This window comes from Quercus lobata, chromosome 10 (genome assembly GCF_001633185.2).
Source record: "Quercus lobata isolate SW786 chromosome 10, ValleyOak3.0 Primary Assembly, whole genome shotgun sequence".
Classification (NCBI taxonomy): domain Eukaryota; kingdom Viridiplantae; phylum Streptophyta; class Magnoliopsida; order Fagales; family Fagaceae; genus Quercus; species Quercus lobata.
In genome coordinates, this window is record NC_044913.1 from 43,241,800 (window position 1) to 43,259,616 (window position 17,817).

Genomic DNA, 17,817 nt, shown 5'->3' on the forward strand with positions numbered 1-17,817 from the left:
CAATCTTACATTAACCTCTACACTTGCTGACTTCCTTGTGTCTCCCATTGAATTCATATTTTATTTATTTTTGTTTTACAAGATTAATAGTATTTGCTAAATTTATTTGTGTTCAATTATGCTTTTACATCATTACATGTGAATGTGAAATTTGTAGTTTTATGATAAAAATGATTTTATTTTTAATTAAAATGCTTTTTAATTGAAAGATTAGAATGAACACAAAATTTTAAAGCTTGTTTATATTTTATTAATTTATAATGAAAATTCATTTGAAAGTTAGTTAAATTGCTTTAAATTTTTTAGGTAAATTTTTATATCTTTACACATTTAATACCTTTATTTGTATTTTAATTAATGTTAAATTAATTTTGACTTCATCACGGTTCGATCGTGATCGAATCTCGGTCCCGACTTTAAAAATCTTGTATATTTTCATTTTTCGATTCTTTGAATTGTTTGAAAAGGGTTGCCGAATGCCTGAATCACATCATATCCAAATGTGCAAACCTTTCAGTAAAATTTCTAGCACTAGCAGACTTAAAAGCTATTATATACTTTATTATGGGCGTTGGTTGATCCTTTGCATTTCAAATGCACGCAATTTACTTTCTGAATGTAAGTAGTTTGACACTTTGTAACTCCTATTGTTTTTTATATTCAATGTCAATGCAGTCAAGAAAAAAACTGTGTTTCTTTTAATTGATTAAGAGCACTCGCATAAGTGGGTGCATAACAAAGAAAGAGGTAAAATTTACACAATTTCACCTAAAACTAACCTGCATCAGCTTGTCTATTGTTGTGTAAATATTTTATTAATTTTTCTCTCGTCATTATACCTCCACGCCCTCTCTCTTCTTATCCATCTCACTCTCTATCTCTACAACCGATCAATCCATCCACCCACCTCCCAACCACCATCACCACAACATTACATTTTACAATACATAATAATTTGACCACAAAATCAATGGGAAATCAAACTCTCCCACACACAAACACACCAACAAAGACAAAGAAAGCATTATTGCAAATTCGTGGTTGTGGGTCGGTGCTTGTGGGTCGATTAGAACAGGTCTCAGTGCTTGTGGCAGAGATCGGTGTTTGTGGGTTGATTTGAACGAGTCTCTATGCTTGTGGATTTGTGCTTGGGACACAGATGGATGCTTGTGACAAAGATGGATGCCTGTGGCGGCTTAGGGTTTAAACATAGGGAGAGGTGATATGACCGTAAGGGAGAGGGAGAGGCAATATGAGCGAAGGAGCTCATGCCCATGGAGGCTCAAAAGGCGATCTGAATGTGTTTAGAAATGGATAGAGAGAGAAAGTGTGTGTTTAGAGGAATGGGTAGAGAGAGAGAGTGTGTGTGTTTAGAAAGGTTGAAAGGGTAGCTAAGAGATAATAAAAAAGTGAAAAAAAAAATTATATAAACAAAATAGAGTATATAATTCATAATTTGATATGAGAGTTTTAAGAGCTCGCCGTGTAAAACAAAAAAAATAAAAATGTAAAATTTTATGCAAAAATAGACAAAAAGTTTTAGATTTTCCATTTTTTTTTTTTTTTAGAATAATTTTTTAAACTCAGAGTAATTTTACATTCACTGACTCGGACTCAACTTATTAGTTCACCAAGAGTACTCAGTCAAAAGGGTCTAACCTGTGACTATGTAGACCAGGGTGTTCAACCAAGAGGAGCAAGCTAAACTCACCAATGTGGGACTAAGCCACTATTTTTTTTTTTTTTTTGAATAATTTTTTAAACACACACAGTAATTGCTTCTTGTGTGGCCACAAATATGAGAAAAATTTATTATCAAATATTTCATGCAAAAGTAAACAAGTGTTCATGCTTCAACTGGGAAAACAATTTATTTGATGTATTCATCAGAAAATTATGTTAAAACATAGTAGTTTAAAACAAAATATCATTAAAAAAAAAAAAAAATGACATGACAACTTACCTGGGAAAAGTACATCTGCAAATAATTGAATTTAGCTACGTCAACGGGTGGGGCTTGTAGTACGGTGGCATAAATACTAATAGAGACCTATTTTGTCATCATCAATTAAACCATGGTGCACCTGCATTTGCACTAAATAGACTCGCTCCTTATCTTGTCAAGCGCAAGTAAGGCATCAATCATACCCACAAAAAAAGGTCTAGGCCTCTATAGAAGTGACGCCCTATTTTATTAAGCGAACCTAAATTTTGCACATCGGAAATGAAAAAGCAAGGAAGAGGATTTTCACTTGCAGCAATGAGTCTCAGACTATTGTGTCCAATTCACTTCCAAGCCATCCTTCTCTTGTTCATTGCACTCCTGCATGTAAAAACTCCTACTATTTTTGCTGGTAGTAGTACTTCCACCTTCAGTTATTTTGGTGGGAATGAGACGGATCATCAAGCTTTGTTGGCCTTCAAAAAGCAGATAACACATGACCCTGTAAACATTTTGAGCTCATGGAATGATTCCCTCCATTTCTGCGAGTGGGAAGGTGTTACATGCGGCCACAAGCATAGAAGAGTCATTGTATTAGATCTGAGTTCCAGAGGTTTGGTGGGTTCCTTGTCTCCATTCATAGGCAACCTCAGCTTCATTAGGGTAATCCAGCTCTACAACAACACCATTGGAGGCCAAATCGTAGATGAAGTTGGTCGTCTACTCAGGTTGCGAGTATTGGGCCTGTCTATTAACTCCTTCCAAGGGAAAATTCCTGCAAACCTTTCCCATTGCTCCAAACTTAAATCTCTTGCAGTTGGTAAAAATAACCTTTCAGGGTCAATCCCAAAGGAGCTTGCTTCTTTGTCAGAGCTGGAGTTTCTTGCTGTTCGCAACAACAATCTCACAGGAGGAATCCCACCTTTCATTGGAAACTTAAGCTCTCTCCAAGTTTTTTCTGCAGCCTATAATGCCTTGGGAGGACACATTCCAGATGCCTTGGGTCAATTGAGAAGCTTAAATTCACTTGGGCTAATGTCAAACGAACTCTCTGGTTTGATCCCTCCATCTTTATATAATCTTTCGTCTCTTGTTACTTTGTCATTCCCCAGAAATGATCTTAGTGGAAGCCTTCCTGCAGACTTATTCCTCACCCTTCCTCATCTCCAGTGGTTTCAAATTTATCAAAACAAATTTACTGGACCTCTTCCGATCTCATTATCTAATGCTTCAGAGTTAAGTTGGTTGGAAGCTAATGAGAACAACTTTACGGGGAAATTATCAGTCAATTTTGGAGGTTTACAACATTTGAAGTTTTTATTTATTCATGGAAATAATTTGGGAAGCGGAGATGACGATGAAATGAATTTTTTTCAATCTCTAGCCAATTGTAGCAGTTTGCAGAAGCTGACTCTCGATGCGAATCAATTTGAAGGTACATTGCCTAATGTTTTGGGAAATTTTTCTACCCAGCTTACATTTTTTGCGATTGACCATAATCTTATTTTTGGAGAGATCCCTTCAGGGATAGGCAACCTAGTTAACTTGAACAACTTATATATGGATGGCAACAAATTTACAGGGATAATACCAAGTGATATTGGTAATCTTCAAAAGTTACAACGATTTTCTTTGAGTAACAATAGGCTCTCAGGAAGGTTACCAATTACCCTTGGAAACCTATCATTGTTAAATGAACTGTCCTTAAATAATAACAAATTGCAAGGAACTATCCCATCAAGTATAGAAAAGTGTCAAAATTTGTTGTTGCTAGATCTTTCTCAAAACAATCTCAATGGTACCATTCCAAAGCAACTCTTTGCAATTTCCATGCTGTCAATTGGACTCAATTTAGCACAAAACTTTTTCGTTGGATCACTACCATCAGAAGTCGGCAAGTTAGTCCATTTAGCAATGTTGAACTTATCTGAGAACAAATTGTCTGGTAAAATTCCAAGCAGCTTAGGCTCTTGCATAAGCCTTGAGTACCTTTATGTGGAGGGTAATTTATTTCAAGGAGAAATTCCAACATCCCTGAGTTCTTTGAGAGGTATTCAAGTCATGGATCTTTCTCGGAATAACTTCTCTAGTCAAATTCCAAATTTCTTGGAAAAACTCTCCCTCAAGAATTTGAATTTATCCTTCAATGATTTTCAGGGAGAGGTTCCAACAAAAGGAGTGTTTGCAAATGCTAACTCAATATCAGTTGTCGGAAATATCAGGCTTTGTGGGGGCATATCAAAACTCATGTTGCCTAGTTGCTTAACTAAAAAAGAGAAGAAAACGAAGTGGTCTCTCACACTCACAATTGTAATCTCAGTGGCATGTGTGCTCCTTGTAGTTGCCACAGTGTCTTTTTTCTTATTTTATTGGTGCAAAAATATAAGAAAAGATGAGTCTTCAGGATCTACCTTGAGAAAGTCGCTTTTGAAAGTGTCTTACCAAATGCTTCTCAAAGCAACAGATGGGTTCTCATTAACAAATTTGATTGGTGCGGGTAGTTTTGGTTCAGTGTATATAGGCATCCTTGGTGAAGATGGGTCAATTGTTGCAGTCAAGGTACTAAATCTTCAACGTCAAGGAGCTTTTAGGAGCTTCATCTCTGAGTGTGACGCCTTGAAAAATATTCGTCACCGGAATCTTGTGAAGATAATAACTTCCTGCTCAAGTGTGGATTTTCAAGGAAATGATTTTAAGGCTCTAGTTTATGAGTTCATGCCAAATGGAAGTCTAGAAAAATGGTTACATATGGATTTGGAAACAGATACCGAGCAAGCAGAGATACAAAATTTGAACCTTCTTCAAAGAACAAATATTGCCATTGATGTTGCATGTGCACTCGATTACCTACACCACCATTGCCCAGTGCCAGTTGTTCATTGTGATCTAAAGCCAAGTAACATTCTTTTTGATTATGATATGACAGCTCATGTTGGAGATTTTGGGCTTGCAAAACTTCTTTCAAAACTTACAATTCCAAAACAAAGCAGCTCAATTGGAATAAAGGGAACAATCGGGTACATTCCTCCAGGTAACAAAAATTTACTGGTCTTTTAATTGTTAATATATGCTTTACCACATTAACCATGATTACATTAATTTTAGATCCCTAATTGTCATGTGAATGTATTATTTATGTCAAATATCCTGAATGACAGAGTACGGTCTAGGAAGTGAGCTGTCAAACAAAGGGGATGTCTACAGCTATGGAATCCTATTGTTAGAGATGATAACAGGAAAAAGGCCCACAAATCACATGTTTGAGGGAGGCTTTAGCCTTCATCGTTATGCTAGCATGGCCTTCCCTAATTGTGTAATGGAGATTGTTGACTCAAAGCTTTTAAATAATGTTGATGAAGTGATTGATAATCATAATTTTAGCCCTACAAATAGGAAAGAGGAGTGTTTGATATCCATGGTCAAGGTTGGAGTGGCATGCTCTGTGGATTTGCCACAAGAACGATGGGACATTAGCAAGGCCATTTCTGAGCTGCATTTGGTCAGGGACATTCTTCTTGGCTCCAGTAGTTAATGCAACATGTTTGACTACATGGAAGGTCAAAAATCATAATTTTCACCCTCTTAATGTTGGTATTAATTAAATAATTTACTTACTTTGCTATTTTCCTCTTTATGTTGTATCGCAGGCCCATAAGGTCTACGATCCTTCAAAGTTTTGCAATGGATGGAGAGATTCTTCTAGCATACTAGATAAGCATGGTCATGGTTTATTGCATAAGGAGTGTTCTACATGTTTCTTATACCTTGTCTTATATTTGTGTTTTATACGTTTGTGAGTAACTCAAAATAATTTCCCTCAAACTTGTATCTATGTTTAATTCTATTGATATTATGCTTTGAAAATTAACTATTTAATTTAATTTGTAGTTGTAATATATTCAAGCAAATAATAAGATGTATTTCCCACTTGCCACCAATTCCTCATCAATACATTTTTCTTCAAAGGTTGAGGTTAAATAATAGAAGGATTGATGATTTGTTTATATTAATGCAAATCACATATATCCATGCTATGGTTACCCAATTTTCAAGAACAAAAGTAATCACGTGATAACAATGCCTGACAAGATAGAATAAGGAGTAATAGGTTCCATTCGTGTTCTTCCAAGATCCTGTTGTCTAGTCAAATCTGTTAGAGCATCCACAACCCGAAATGCCATTCTATCCTATTTTACCATCTCAAAAAGTTACTTTATTAAATATACCATACCATTTTATAATACACCCAACATCCCAAAACTCTATTTTTTTTCCATTTTATTTAAATATTCTTTTTTAATCTTTTTTTACTATTTCTCTTTTTCTCTTCCTTTTCCTCTCTTTCTTCCTCAACCTCTACCACCGGCCTCAACCTCTAGCAAACCCATACCCACCACCATGAACCTGACCAACCATACCCATCGCCACCCATACCCACGGCCAAAACCCATCACCAAAACTACTAGACCATCAACCCCACGCCGATCTCACAAGCAGACCACCAGACACATGACCAAAACAACCCATACCCACGGCCAAAACCCATCCCAAAAACTACTAGACCATCAACCCCACGCCGATCTCACAAGCTGCCATCACCACCATCAATAACACCACTGCTGCACCACCTACCACCCCAGCAAAATCACAACGAAAAATCCATACTAAAATCACCCAAATCAAACAAGCAAATCACAACAAATCTAAAACCCAAACCCAAACTCCATAGCACCACCATAGAAACCACCACCAGAAATGAGTCTTTGTGCAAGGACTGACCCAAAACCCACTCCCACCATGCCGCCGCCGTGCAAAGACAGACCCAAAATCCCACTACTCACTACCACCGAATACCCACATCCACTGCCACCGCCGTGCCACATCACAGATCAACCCACCACAGACCACCGACCCAGACCCACTTCGCCACCACTGCCACACAACCCAGGCCGCCGCTACAGGGAAGACGGCGTCGTATTGGAGGATCCACGCCTACCTCTGCCGCTACCACCATTACCACACGGGGTTTTGGGTTTGAGAAAAATGGAGGTTTGGGTTTGAGGAGAGGGGAGAGCAGCTCTAGAACAAAAGGAAGAGAGAAAAGAGAAAGACACAGAAATGAAAGAGAGAGTGTTGAGAAGAGAGCTTTCAGTCAGTGGGTGAATAAAATAATGTTTTTTGTTTTACAATTGAGCTACAGTGCGATTCTAAATGTAGAATCGCACTGTAGCACAATTGCAAATTTTTTTGCAATAGGATGCATTTGCAATACGGGTTGCTGGGGGAAATTAGGCTGTGAATGCTAAAATGTTGTTACATATGCCATTTGCAAGTTGGGCTGCGGATGCTCTTAAGGAGTTAATTCTATTCTTCTAGTGATAAGACAAAATTGCAAAATTTGGAGTGACCTAATCATGGTCGAGAACCATTAAATTAAAGACAATCTATTTTATACACGACTTTTCTAAGAAGCTCCATAAGATCCATGTTTCTGCATGTCGAGTAAGATGAGTTTGTATATGATCCTAGAATCAGGTATGCCAAATAATGCATTAGATTAAGGACAAATTTGGCTATAAACTTGGTTAGAGCTTTAGACTACAAACCATTCTCAAAAGTTGGTATGTGTACTTTTCAAGGGCAATGCACACAACTCACTTAGAGCATCTCCAAGAAGCTCTTTAAACCCAAAATTTGGAGAGTAAACCCACAAAAGATTACTCCAATAGTCTCTCTAAATCACTGTTTATGAGCAAAATATTGTTTGCTAATGAACAGTGGCTTTCTTGGTCTAATGACTTACTGTTCATTAGCAAAATAATTTATGAGAATAAAAAATTCAACGAATCAATTAAAATATTCAGTTTTTACTTAATATTTATAACTGCTACAAACTCATCCCAAATTTTTTTTTCTCTCTCAATTGTCTCTGAACTCAAAAGGGAGACACAATCAAAACAAAGAGAAAATACAATTTTTCTTATAAAATAAAACTAATCAAACAAAAACCCAAAAAAAAAAAAAAAAAAACATGTAGAACACCAATCTGACCCATATGCTGATTAAGTTGCATGTTCCTAGAAGTAGGGAGGAGGACGATCGGCATGCATGAACGTGGATTTAAAAGGCCATCTCTCTCTAGTCTTTGTTCTCTATTGATGATCTATGTGTGTATGAGAGAGAGAGAGAGAGAGAGAGAGAGAGAATTTGTTTGTGTGAGATAGAGGGATAGAGATTTGTGTGTGTAAGAGAGAGAGAGAAAGAAAGAGGGAGAGGGAGAGCTAGAGATATGTTCTGGTGATCAAGAACTTGAAAAACAAAAAGTAAAACAAAAGTGAAGATAGAGATAGGGGTAGGTGTACGTGTGTGGAGGAGAGAAAACAAGAGAAAAAAAAAAAAAAACGTATGGATGAAAAAAAAAAAAAAAACTGAAGAAAGAAAGGAAAAATAATACAAAGAATAAGAAACTAAAATTGAGAAATGTTACACTATATTTTTACAATACTTTCACAATAATTTTTAAGTAACAGATTGTTATTAGTTGATATTAGTGAGTAAAAAAATAATTTAAATGATGGTTTCAAATTAGAACTGGTAACAACTTACCACATAAGATTTTGTAGTGAAAATATTGTGAAAAAATGTTATCGACACAACATTTCTCATTAAAAAAACATATATAATTATTAATGTTGTTTGGAATTTGTAAAATATATACATTAGGAATGAATGAAGAAATGTTAACAAAAGAATAAAGAAATAATATTTTAATAGGATAGAGAAAAATATAGAGAGTCTGTTGGAAAGTGTATTTGAAAAAGTAAATAGGTAAAAGGAAAAAGTTACTATTCATTCTTCAAACAGTATATAAATTTAGAGAAATTGTTAAAGATGCTCTTAACCACACTTAGCCAACCAACAAGTGAGTCATGTACAAAGTACACATTTCAGCTTTTTAAAGTAGTTTGAAGCCTAATGCTACAATCAAGTTTGTAGCCAAAGATTTTTCGTTGATTAAAATAGGTTGTTATTCACATAAACTTTATCTAACGTGTTGATGAGAATGTGCCATGTTCCTCTCAAACCGATTCTCCCAAAACATAGTAGCAGGAAATTAAAATGCCGATAGAAATACCCATTCTTAGTGGACACATGAACGTACTCCATCTTCAATGGCATACTAGATAAGCATGCTATTGGTTTATTGAACAAGGAGTGTTCTTGTTTCTTATACCTTGTCTTATATCCGGATTCTATGAACCTGAGTATTATGCTTGGAAAGTTAACTATGTAATTTCATTTGCAGTTTTAGTATTTTCAGCCAATAATAGGTAGTATTTTCCACTTGCTTCCCATTCTCATTAATATATTTTTCTTTAAAGTTATAGCTCAAATAATAGATGGATGTTTGATTTGGTTATATCAACGCAAATCACATCTGCAAGAAGTAGGTACCATACATGTAATTTCAAAATCATATTATATTAGTCAAGAATTCAATTATATTTTGCAAGTTGGCCTATGATTGTAATGATTAAATTATAAAATTTGGAGTTAATTTGATTTGACCCGTATGTTTTTATATGATACAAAAGATAGTCTTTATTGGTTTTTGATGGGTCGATTAGTTCTATATGACCCGTATATTTTTTTCATATTAAAAAAAAATTGAACATATTCTTTAACCCTTTTTTTTCATATTTTCTTTTTGTACAAAAATTTCCTTACCTCTTTATTTATATATATATATATATTTTCTTTTTAAATTACAAAAACTTTCCCCTCCTAGAAAAGTTTCCTTCCCTTCCCTCAAATTCTATATAGAAGCTACTAGATAGAGATCTTTCAGAGAAAAACTTTTTCGCAATATTATTCATAAATTTGTGATGGGGTAAAAGTAATTTGTGCACAAGCTCGAGCTTAAAAAAATTTTAACAAAAAAATGAATCAAGTTTTTTTGTTTGATAATGAGCTTGAGCTCTACTAGTGTTTAAAATAAAATGAATAAACAAGGCTGTCTTTTAATACCTTGGCTCGATTATAGACCCAATGGCGGCTCCATGTTTAACTTAGGGAGGTCATAGGGCCACCTTGACTAACAAAAAATATTTATATATACTTGCAAAATAAAATTATAATGGATTTTACTATCGTGTGCCCTAAGGGCACACAATAGTATACCATTTTTGGAAAAAATTTTGTTGAGAGTTGAAGAAATTTTGACAGCTTTTTCAATTCCTGATAAATTTTTTTCAAAAACGGATTTGTTAATGTATACCCTAAAGACATATATTAACTAGACCCAATTATAATAAACTAACCTATTTTGACCGCCTTAATAAAAATGTTGAATATCATTACTTGAAAATCACAAGAATTAAAAAGACAGAGGGGCCTGTGATGTCTCTAAGTCCAGCACCTGCTTTGGCTCCAAGTCCGGAGTCTGAAGCAGGTGCTGGACTTAGAGACACCACAGGCCACAGAGCCCACGCGCCACCATTGCCTCAGTGTTTGGCTGACCCGAGACTACCTTAGCCTCTACACTCTAGTTTTGCTAAGTCACGCGCCCTCTAGTGCCATCATAGGTGGTAGATCAGAAGTGGGTTTTGAGGTTGAGAGAGTAGGAGAGTAGAAATTAGAGATAGGTGTTGTTTTGGCTCGGATTTAAAGCGATCGAGATATGGAACCACCGTCTGTGGTGGTGATGAGGATCAGAGATAGTGGAAGCTTGGGCTTCAGCCATGGGAGCTTCAGAGGTTAAAGACAGAGCTCGGGTTTAGAGTGAGAGAGAGGGCTCGGTGCGATTTATTGTGGTGGCATTGACGTTCAAAGTGGGAGCTTGAAGGGTCGGCCATGAAGATTCTAGAGAGTGAGGTGGACGGCTAAGGTTTAGAAAGGTTAAACCCCAATTTGTTTTAAGGCTTAGCATTCGACCCAGGCCTCCACACTTTAATTTTGAACCCACATGCTCATCAAACTTTCAGCCCACTTTGGTTTTAAACCTATATCTTGTTTTAAATATATTCAGCCCACCTTTTAAATAAAAGGGTCCATGCATGTTTTCTTTTCTTTAATAAAATGCCATCTTTTCTTTATTTGCTATTATGTATTTTTGTTACATCTTTTTAATCCCTTTTCCCATATTTACATATTCACATATTTTCGCTATGTTTGCATTTTAATTCACTTCATCTTGTTTGCATCTAATTTGTTTTTTCCTATATTTTCATATTAATTCATAAATTCTCAAAATCATGTTTTAATCCCAAAATTCCCAAAAATCATGTTTTAATCCAAAAATTCCCAAAATCATATTTTGACCTCGGTCTTCCTCAAAAATTGCTTTTTGACCTAGAACTTTTCAATATTCATATTTTGACCCCGATTTTTTCCATAAAATTACATCTTGACCCCAAGTCTTTCCAAAATTGCAATAAAACCCTCAATCATTTCAAAAATCACAAAGAGGCTCCTGAACCCTTTGGAAGTTGTTTGAAGGCATTCAAACAACTTCCAAGGTCTTTTAATTATCTTTAAATCCACACTTTTTCCTTACCTTCATTTAGAATAATTGATTTGCACCTTGTGTGATGTTTGCATGCCATGTCTAGGTTTACATACTCATGTGCTTGCTTCCATGCTTCTAACCTCATCTATGCTTAGATCTACATGATCACATACTTGATATCATGTCTATGGTTATGCCTTACTTAGATCTACATGTTTGTATGCATGTTCTATGCTCCTATGCCTATGTCTATGCCTTCATATGCTTGTATACTCGGATTTGTGATCTTCTATGCTTTTATGCTTACATCCACATGCTTAGACCTACATGCTTGTTTCCTTGCTTCTATGTTCTCTACATGTTTTATGCTATTTTTCATGTGCTTGTGCGCTCCATGCCATGTTCGTGTGCCTAGACTTAGGTTATGTTTATCATGCCATGTGCTATTGTAGCCCTTTTGTTCCTTTTGTCACATCTTCTTGTGTTTTGGCCTATCGGTTCAGACCTGATCTAGACCCTATGGTCTTTGTCGTCGTCCATACACCTTGGCCCATATCAAAGGGTTTGGATCACCCTTATTTGCATGTCTATGCTTGCTTGCTTCTGTGCTTTATGTTTGTGTTAGTCTCTCTAGTTTTAGACTTTACCATGCTTGACGTCCTCCGCGGGCTTGATCTTGTTTGGTTACACCCGATGCTAGTGAGGCCTTGTTCGGATGTAACCATTTAGGAGGCATCTCCGAATGTAGGGTTGCTTCTTGTGTACCCTTCCCTTTTCTGCTCCGTGCAATGATATGCTTGTTTGTGCCACTCGTTGGCTTTATGTGCATCCTTACACACTTGCTTATATTTCCATGCATGAGTCTTGCTTGCTAGTGTGTCGTTCATACTTCAACACAATGAAGCTATGGACACCCAATTCAAACCTACATTTGTCCCTCATGGACACCTCCTTTTGTTTGCTTTCTTTCTTGTTTTCCCTTTCGCTTGTTTGTTTGCTTTCTTGCTTGTTTACTTGCATCCTTGTTTCTATGCTTGCCATGTCTATCACATTTGTCTGCTTTATGCCTCTTCCATATGCTCTTTGCGCCTTTTTCTTTTCATTGCTTGTCTATTGGTTTATTGTCTTTGCCTTTGCATGTACACACATGGAGCGAGGGCGCATAGAGCTAGGGCACGGTTTTCCAAGCACAAGCAAAAGGGGCAAGGATGCAAGCATGTGGATTTGAGCCAAGCGGCTGCAGTCAATAGGTTTAGGGTTTAGCTTTTCCCTTTGGTTATGTACTCTTCTAAACCCCTTCCTTCCATCCCCCTTTCTCCCCTAGATGGTTTGTATTAGGTATATCATGTTGTGTACTATTCGTCCTCATCTTTAGAGTAGGCAACCCCAGTTTATTTTCTTGCACCTATATTTTGGGTCATGCTCTAAGGATGCAGGCATTTACTTTACTGCTCTGTGTGCTCGCATTGTGCATGATGTATGTGAATATATATATACACCTACTTACCCCTTTCTGATATGATTATCACAGCACGTGTTACCTAAGGCAAGCGATGCCTAATTTCCACCACGAAAGTAAGGTGACTTGTCGCCAGATTTTCACCATAGAAATCTGGCACTTTGCTCAAATGCCTTAGGAAAGTATAGATTGGGACCACACCTATTTAAAAGCCAAACCTCAAAGCCCCCATGTATGCAAAGCCCTAAAAGCCAATATCGAAATCATGTTTTTACTGCCAATTTTCAAAAATTAAGGCTTTATTAAAACAAAAGGCTGTCCTTGGATAGGCGTTGTAGGGTGTCTAACACCTTCCTCACACGTAACTAAACTTCCGAACCTAAGAATCAAGATTTTTTGCCATCCATATTAGATCAGGAAAAATGCCTTTTTTTTTATCGGTAATAAAATCAAATAGAAATAGGTAGACCTACCTTCCTCTATCAAGAGAGAGAGAGAGAGAGAGAGAGAGAGCACCCGAAACTCCTCGCGAAGCACACCATCACCATTATCGAGAGGGACCCTCCAATGGGGCCCCGCGTGCGCAGGAGCTGTTGCCATGATGGGTGGTTGAACGAGGGCCCACGACGGTGGCGACGGTTTTTTCCGCTTCCATCCTAATCGAGGCCAAGCATCGACAATCCTTATTCTTGGATTGGTCCCTGCCTTTGTTGTAGTGAGTTTGAAATTCTTGTATAAAAGAGTTCACTCCTAATTTTTGTTGTGTGGATGTTGCAACCATGGCCATCAAGTACTGTGAGGAGTCATTTGATGAGTCTTTCAGTGATTGCTCTTCTGAATTTAAGACTGTTGTGAAATTTTAAAATACTCGCAAGTGTATGAACCATACCAAAGTATAATTGGACAAGAACAAGGTCGAACCCACAGGGACTTATATGAACGTAGGAAAATTAATTAAACCTTAACCAAATTAATCCTAATCTAGTTTAATAAAAATTGGTTGTTTGCAATCAAATAAACTAAGCAAATAATAAAATTAAACCAATAGTTAAACTAAGCAAAATATATAAAGTAATAAAAAGATGTAAACAATCAAGAGAAAGGAATTAAAGTTTTGGAATCCACCTTGTAAGTCATATCAACATATATTTATGATCATTAATTTTTCCCAATTCACTACATGATAATCTAGAAATCAATCTTGCTATCATGGAAAATATCATCATTTAAACCTTTATTTTAAAAATCAAAAGCATGTTCTTCTTCGCTTCTTAAGTATAAAATCAAATCATCAATTGTATCCGTAGCCAAACAAATTACAAGATATATCTAATTCTAAAAATCAAATCATAAATTGTATCCATTGACAGACAAATCACAAGCGATATCCAATTTTATAATCAAGAATTAATAAACAAACCATTCAATTAATTAAGACAAATCCTAAATCATGAGAAAAACATGATTGAATTCATATTTAGAATCCCATCTTAGTCAATTAATATGAAGCAAGAACAATTTAAATCATTAAAAAACAATTATTGTGGGAAAAATCAAATTACATAAATATTACTGATAATCCTTAACAGGGTTTCATCCTCAACCCTAATTATAAATTTAGATACTCATAGTAATTGAAAGAAAACATAAAAATAAAATACTAAACACTAAACTAGACAAATAAAATAAAACTAACTGTCATGGAAGAAAACCAAAGAAGTAGCCGCACTCTCTATGTACAGCCCCCAGCCCTAGCACTAGCCTCAGCCCCCTGAATTTTGCCCTAAAGAGTCTTTAAATAGGTCAAGGAATCCTATTACAAGTTGAATTCCCATTTGAAGAAAATTCCAGATTCTTAGGCATCACTTAACCGACGGTTTTGGCCCATTTAATGTCAGAATTTGGACTTTTGGTAAACTAAAAAGTTGTAGCCCTTTAAGTTAACGTTCTAACCCAACTTGAATCATCTCGATTGGACATCTAAGCCGAAAGTTATGCCAAAAATACTAACTGATGTGCAGTCTGAAATCGTAATCCGAATTGGAATTGAATTTGGTGCAAATTTCCTTTGATTCCTTACTCCAATTGGACTTAAATTTAATTGGGTTGGTCTTTCCTTGAATTCATGCCTGGCTGGATGTAACTTGGCTTGAATCAATTGGCCTAGCCTCACTTTGCATGTAAAGCCCTTGTTACCTACAAAGCAAAGATAATATATAATCAGTCACAAAATAACATAAAAGCAAGGCTAAATATGTAGGCATGTGAGTACTTTATTGTATATATTTCATGCACATCAAAGACTACATGGATTTATTTAAAGGATAATAGGTCATTCCTTATCATTTTTCCAGAACTTTAGAGCACTAGCATTGGGGTGTAAAAACCCCTTGGTTGCTATTTTAGCCACCAAACTCATAAAATCATGCTCCAGCCAGGTTGTTATACCTAAAAAAATTTCCAACCTAGCTACAGTCAATTCGTACATTGCACTAGCAATGGGTGATGTAAAAAAATACCTATTTTACATTCTCAAACACTACTTTATCTATTTTACCAACTCATCTAACAATACACTCAATATCTCAGTTTTTATTTTTACATTCAACCCAGTAAAATAATATAAATTATTTTATTAGCACATTCTCTCTCTTCTCTCCCATCTCTCTCTTTCATCTCTTTGGTACTTTCATATAAAATAGGCAATAAATTCAACCAACCGACTAACATAATTACTTAGTTTGGGACAAAAAATCTATTAGCCTGTTTGCCAATTTCTTCAGTTATGTCATGTAAGAATTTGGCTTTGGCTTATCCCTTTCTTGCTTTGCATAAAATGTTATATATTAGTTTTTTTTTTTTTTTTTGGGTAGAAAGAAGAGATGTTTTATTTGATTAAGTAGTAGTTACAAAAGTTGGTCCATTAGTCATTTTTGGACAGAGTCTAGCATTAAAGGTCAAGGATGTTAAGGAACACTCTCTAGGAGTGCTTTTTTCCTTTTCTTTTTTTTTTCCAAAAGATCCCATATGTAGGGATTATTTACAAAAGTAGGACATTGTGCATATTCCACTGGGCTGCTTCTTTCCATTACTTCTCTCTTGCCCAGGTCATCTGCAATGTTGTTAGCTTTATGAAAGATGTGATGTGGTAGGACGGTCCACGCTCAGCTTAGTAGGGCCCTGCAATCACAAATTAATTGAGCTATAGCTAGAGCCGTAATCTCATTTGATGTTAACCAACATATCACAATTTTAGAATCAATTTACAGGTCTATAAATTTGTATCCAAGTTCCCAGTCAATTAATAAACCTTGTCTAATTGCCCATAATTCTTGTAGCATTAGTTGTGACAAAACCTTGTCCATATTCTTCCACTCTAGAATAAAAACATGAATTGTTTTCGTGTGTGTATATATATATATATAAAATGCGGGGTAGGGAATTATGCGTTTCCAAATGCACAGATGACAGAACAAGGAACCATATAAAAAGTAATCATCACAACACCATTATTGGAACAACTGGATAAGATTTTCCATTTTGTTAGGACATTACAATAATAATCTCATAGGTAAGCCAGCGGTTTCTCTTCCAACGTTTGAATGTCAAAGTATATATTAAGAAGTGGAAATGTATAAGATCATAGATGATTGTGAGAGTCATTCTTGTCTCTTGAACTTTTAGCTTTGATTAAGAGGTAAAGAACGAAATGAAATCCAGTCAAGTTGTAGATTTAAATTTTGCTTAGTGGAACAAGAAAAAAAAAAAGAACTCATTCACCCAAGAATTTCTAGGATACAGTGATTTAAAAATAGAATGTAGAAGTAGATTAGTTAGTTCAACTTATAAAATTTTTTGTTATCAAATAAAAGATTTGTGGTTTGAATCCCGTTTACACTAAAAATCAATTAGTGTCTTGGCTTGATGATATAAAGTAATCATCATGAAACGGATTTTATATGTTGAAATTTTATTATATTATAAAAATAAAAATAAAAAGCATAGAAAGTGGAAATTACCAATGTTCTGTCACTAGAGGGTTTTAATTAAAATTTATGTCATTTCTGTCTAAACATTGGCTTTTGATATGCAATGCTTTGGCTTATTATTATTTTTTTTTTTTTGAAAATCCAAGCATGCTTCATTGGAAAACAACGTTACAGAATACAATTCAAAGCATTATTCTTGATCACATTCACAAATTATTCAGGTAAGGACATTTCATTGACAAACTCCTGCCACCTATTATTAAGACCCCATTTGGCTAAGCAATGAGCTGCTCTTGATTAATTTTTCAGTACAATTACGTACGAGAGATTTATACTTCCAACTCCCCCAAAAGAACATGCATTCCAATAACGTGAAGATGCAAACAATCAATAGTAAGGGTTAATCATGTCATTATATGAAACACAATTAGTAAACCCTCGTAGCACGTTGGAGTTATACGTAGGAGTAGGAGGACCCTAGGAATTGGATGAAAACAAGAGGCAATGGGCCAGTGGCCCCCAGTGGTCCTCTAATTTGTGGCTGAAATTACACTAACACTTTTGTGGCCCCCCAAAACATCTGAACCTTGAAAACTTTGCAATTAATGTGCTTTTCTATTTCACCCTTTGGTCCATAGTCTCGATAATATAATGTTTTTAATGCTTTTGGTTTCATATGTCACCATTTGCTCACCTACCGATGCATTATGGTGTCCAAAAAAAAATTTTAAATCACTAGATAATTTCATTGAGAATAACTCAATAGCTTTGTTATCTTTAATTTATATAGTTATATGATTAGTTAATTCATGTTACACATTTTTTACGCATTTTTTTGCGTTTTCAAAATATAAAATTATAAAATTATAAAGTCACATTTTCAATAATAATTTCATATTTTTATCTTAAAAAAAAAAAA

At 35.4% G+C, this 17,817-nt stretch overlaps 1 protein-coding gene across 1 annotated transcript; it reads left to right on the top strand.

Moving 5' to 3' along the window:
- The first annotated feature begins 2,155 nt into the window (after nucleotides 1–2,155).
- On the top strand, nucleotides 2,156–5,810 carry LOC115962999 (probable LRR receptor-like serine/threonine-protein kinase At3g47570). The gene is made up of 3 exons (XM_031081881.1): nucleotides 2,156–4,973; nucleotides 5,101–5,499; nucleotides 5,590–5,810. The coding sequence occupies exons 1-2, from the start codon at nucleotides 2,225–2,227 to the stop codon at nucleotides 5,472–5,474; spliced, it is 3,123 nt and encodes a 1,040-aa protein (XP_030937741.1). The 5' UTR covers nucleotides 2,156–2,224; the 3' UTR covers nucleotides 5,475–5,499; nucleotides 5,590–5,810.
- Nucleotides 5,811–17,817: the final 12,007 nt, after the last annotated feature.